General features: G+C 66.2%; 1 protein-coding gene across 1 annotated transcript in view; it reads left to right on the forward strand.

The window, feature by feature from the left end:
• Positions 1-253: 253 nt before the first annotated feature.
• Positions 254-4,736, forward strand: part of ONECUT3 (one cut homeobox 3) — a 23,520-nt gene continuing 19,037 nt past the window's right edge. Inside the window, exon 1 of the mRNA XM_017836998.1 lies at positions 254-1,283. Coding sequence (XP_017692487.1) covers positions 254-1,283 — 1,030 coding nt within the window. The remainder of the gene's footprint in view (positions 1,284-4,736) is intronic.

Genomic DNA, 4,736 nt, shown 5'->3' on the forward strand with positions numbered 1-4,736 from the left:
GAGCCCCCGCTCCGCCGAGCCCCGCGCCCAGCAGCGCGGCCGGCGGGCGCACCATGCCGGCCTGACCGCGGGGCGCGGACATCGATCCCCCCGGGCGCGGAGTCTGAATTAATCCGGGCAGCCGGCGCGGGGAGGGGGGGCGGCGGTGGAGGAGGAGGAGGAGGAGGAGGCGGCGGCGGCGGCGGCGGCGGGGGGGTGGGGGAGGAAGGCAGCGAGCGAGCGGGCGAGGCAGCGGCAGAGCCCGGCGGCCACCATGGAGCTGGCGATGGAGAACCTGGGCAGCCTGCACGGCGTCCCGCACTCGCAGCCCGCCGAGCTGCTGAGCCCCGCGCACGGGCGGCAGAGCTCGCACCGCAACCTGGTGCCGCACGGCCGGCCCGCCATGGTCTCGGGCATGGCCTCCATCCTGGAAGGGGGCGATTACCGCGGCGAGCACAGCCTGGGCGCCCCGCTGCACCCCGCCATGAGCATGTCCTGCGAGTCGCCCTCCGGCATGAGCCTGAGCAGCACCTACACCACGCTGACCCCCCTGCAGCACCTGCCGCCCATCTCCACCGTCTCGGAGAAGTTCCACCACCCGCACCACCACCACCACCACCACCACCCGCACCAGCGCCTGGCCGGCAACGTCAGCGGCAGCTTCACCCTCATGCGCGACGAGCGGAGCTTGGCCTCCATGGGCAACCTCTACAGCCACTACCCCAAGGACATGCCGGCCATGGGGCAGCCCCTGTCGCCGCTGCCCAACGGGCTGGGCAGCCTCCACAACGCCCAGCAGCCGCTGGCCCCTTACGGCCCCGCCGGCCACTTGCCCAACGAGAAGATGCTCTCGCCCAACGGCTTCGACTCGCACGCCGCGATGCTGTCCCGGGGCGAGGAGCACCTGGCGCGGGGGCTGGCGGCGCCCAGCTCGGCCATGATGCCGCCGCTCAACGGGATGCACCCGCACGGCCACCCGCACGGCCAGCCCGGAGCATCGCTGCTGGGAGAGCGGGAGCGCCCCGCGCCCGGCCCCGGCTCCCAGCCCGGCGGCTCCGGGCAGGTGGAGGAGATCAACACCAAGGAGGTGGCTCAGCGGATCACGGCCGAGCTGAAGCGGTACAGCATCCCCCAGGCCATCTTCGCTCAGAGGATCTTGTGCCGCTCCCAGGGGACCCTCTCGGACCTGCTGCGGAACCCCAAGCCCTGGAGTAAGCTCAAGTCCGGCCGGGAGACTTTCCGCAGGATGTGGAAATGGTTGCAGGAGCCGGAATTTCAGAGGATGTCGGCGCTCAGGCTGGCAGGTAGGACACGGCACGGCTCGGCTCGGGCCGCCCGCTCCGCGCCTCCGGGCGGGGGGATCGGGGGGTGCTGCCAAACACGCATGGGAACCCTTCGAGGGTTTCGGGGTGCGAACTGGGGTCGGGCTCGGCCGGGTGTTACCGACCCGGTTTGTAACGTTAAGACCAAAGGAAAGGGATTTAGATTTAAGGCGAGTTATATCTAAGGCGACCCCCCGGCTCCCCGGGCCTGCTGCTGCCCGTCAGAGGTGCGGGATCGCGGGCGGCGGGAGCCGGGAGCTGCCGGTGCTCCCCGGTCCGCCTGCCTCGGGGACTTCCCTCTCGGTCCCGCCGAACCGGCCGCTTGGCCCCGGGAGTGTCCGGCCCCCGGGGCCGCTGCTGGAGCTCCTCCGCCGTCGGTACCGGGGCTCTGGGGAAGCTCCGGGCCGCCCCTCCGGGGCCGCGCTCCGCTCCCTCCGGGCACCGGCTGCTCTCGGCGGAAGGGACGGGACCCCCCGCCCCGTGTCTCCGCTTCCCGGCGGGGTCGGGATCCCGCAGCGCCGATCCCCGCGGCCTCGGGCCGGCGCTGGGCCGAGGCTTCGCTGGAGAAACGCGGCTTTTCTGTGCGGAGGGAAGGCGGGAGTCGCGGGGGAAAAGGCCGGAGGGGGGGGACAGAAGGGTCAACGACGAGCGGGGACATGCCCGGGTGCGACCCACCACCCCCGGCACGGAGCCGCTCCCCCGGGGAAGGGCCGGAGCTCTCGGCTCCGCGGGGCCGAGCCGTGGCGGAGAAAACACGCGTGTGTGATTTTTAATCTATTTTTTAAGAAATCCGAGCTCCCCGTGGAGCCGGGCAGAGGCAGAGACGAGGACCCGCCGTTATTTATGGGGGAGAGCAGCGTTCATATGTATTTAGTGTAATTCAGTTGCTCTTTAATTAGGGCAGGGTAGTGGCATCTTTTAGTTCCAGTCGATGCCCTATTGAAAAGCAGTTAATAGAATGCAAATTGTTCCTGGCTTTACAAGGTTCTGGTAAATAAAGATTTAAACACTGCCGCGATCGGCCGTTTAATGCCCCCGTTGTTGGGGCTAATTGAGCAGCGGGCTTGGGCTTCTGCCTCGCCAGAATTGGAAATAATAATAAATAATTCCGTAATAATAATAACAATAATAATAATAATAATATAACCGTGATGGTGATGATAAAAAGGCGGCTGCAGCTGGAGGAAGCTCGGAGGGGTCCCTGTTCTCGGCCCTCCTCGGGGATCCCAGTCCCCAGCCCGGGCCAGGAATCCCTGTCCCTCTACCTGCTCGGAGGGTCCCTGTCCCCGCTGCCACCGCTCCGCTCCTCCCGCCCCCGTGGGAGGTTTATTCTCCTTAAAATGGTTTTTCTTCCCCAGCGTCCTTTCCCCCGGCGCCAGGGCCGCCATGTCCCCATTATTTACGAGAATTAACCCCCCAGATTTCCCGGGAACGGGGTTTATTCATTCGCCTTCTGTGAAAACAGGAAAAACCCCACACTAAATCCCCAACCCCATCGCCCGCCATGAATCCGCCCGTGTCGAACCCGCTCCCCACGCGGGCCCGGCCGCCCCACGCGGCTCGTGGAGGGGCTCGGCCGAGCTGCCCCCCCGGCGCTGCCGCTTTGTTCCCGGTCCCCGGCCCCGCTGGGACCCGCTTTCGTTTCGCTCCCGCCGCCGTCTCGCCCGCCCGGGCCCGGCCGTGGGGCCCGTTCCAGCCCCTCGGGCTCAGCCCCGGCCCCGCCGCCCCGATCAGCGGGGTCTGGGGGAGGGGGTCGCGCTGGGGGGGCCGTGCCCGAGCCCCTGTATCGATGCAGGAGAATTCCCCCCAAACCGACCCGCACCGAGGCCGCGGGTTGAGCTTGCTCGTCCTTTCAGGCCGCCCCGGGCTGGAGGCCTGGAGGGGTCTGGAGGGGTCTGGATGGCTGCAAACCGCCCCCCCTCCCCCGGCAAACATGGAAGGGACCCTTTCCTCGCCTGGGCAGCGACAGGAATTTTTCCTTCCCAGTAAAAGTGAAAAAACCGAGTGTCAGACGCGGGGCACGGCCGGGGGAAGGGCTGGTACCGGTCTCGATCCTATTCCTGGTCCCGATCACAGTTCTATTCCTGATTCCATTCCCATTCTTATTTCTGGTCCTACTCCTAGTCCTCGTCCTGGTTTTAGACCTGGTCCTATTCTTACTCCTATTCCTATTCTTATTCCTATTTGTTCCTAGTTTTGATCCTGATCCTGGTCCTGGTCCCGGTCCTAGTCCCGGCCCGGGGCCGCTCGGCCGCAGGAGTCCATCTGATGGATTAGTCCGAGTCAGTGAGTCGCGGATCGATGCCCACGCCGGGCCCCTATAAATGGCACCCGCCGCTTTTCTCCTCTTTCCACCCCAGTTCCCCCCATCCCGCCTCCCCTTCCGCAGATGAACCATTAATTATTCAGCCGGGGGACGGGGGGGCCGCAGCTCCCGCCGCCCCGGGCTCCCTCCGGCTCTGCTCGCCCCAAGGGGCCCTGCGAAAAAGGGGGGGTCCCACGGGGAAATCTCTGGGCGGCAGCTGGCGGTGCCCAGCCCGTCCCTCGGGCCATTCATCTCTGCGACCCCACGTCGCGCCCGCAGCCCCCGCGGCCCCGCTCCAGATTCAGCGCCACAAACTTCGCGACCGCCCCACGAGGCCCGCGAGGGCCCGCGGGTGGGGGAGAGCTCCCACCGTGGCGCTTTTTGGGGTCCCGGCACGGCTCCGACCCCCACCCGCTACACCCCGTCCCTGGGGGCGAAAGAGGCGTCGGCTCCGTCCCCGCGGGATGCCGCGGGAAGCGGGTGCGCTCCCGCATCCCCCCCCGCGTGTCCGCGGAGGGCAGTGGGTGCCTTCCCACCAGGCGTGTCCCTGGGTACCCTCCTGCCACGCGTGTCCGTGGGTGCGCTCCCATCCCAGCGCCCCCTCCCCGCCAGTGGAAACCCCCCTCCCCGGCACGGATTTATCCCGACACTCAGGACTAGGAAATTCGCCCGTGGTCGTTTCTCGGGAGGGCGACAACGGCGTTGTGTCCCTTTCGGGACACGATGCTCCCCGCCCGCCGCCTTCCTTCGTCCCTGACTCGATCCACCCGCCCGTGGTTTTCCCCGCGTGTCTTTGCGTGGAATTCACCCCGCGGGGGGACACGGCCGGCCCGGGGGGGCCGCGGGCTGTGGCCGGAGGCCTGGGCAGCTCCCTGAGCCGGGCAATTCCTTCTGCTTTTACATTTGCTTCTCCTTTTCCCTCTCCCACAATTCTTTTTATTTTTCCATTTGCTCCCTCCCCCGGTTTTTCGTTCTCCTTTTTATTTTTTCTCGTTTTCTATTTTTTGTTTTGTGTTCGTTTTGTTTTGTTTTCGTTTTATCCTTTCCTTTCCTTTCCTTTCCTTTCCTTTCCTTTCCTTTCCTTTCCTTTCCTTTCCTTTCCTTTCCTTTCCTTTCCTTTCCTTTCCTTT

The sequence above is a fragment of the Lepidothrix coronata genome, unplaced genomic scaffold, assembly GCF_001604755.1.
Source record: "Lepidothrix coronata isolate B3197 unplaced genomic scaffold, Lepidothrix_coronata-1.0 Scaffold290, whole genome shotgun sequence".
Taxonomy (NCBI): domain Eukaryota; kingdom Metazoa; phylum Chordata; class Aves; order Passeriformes; family Pipridae; genus Lepidothrix; species Lepidothrix coronata.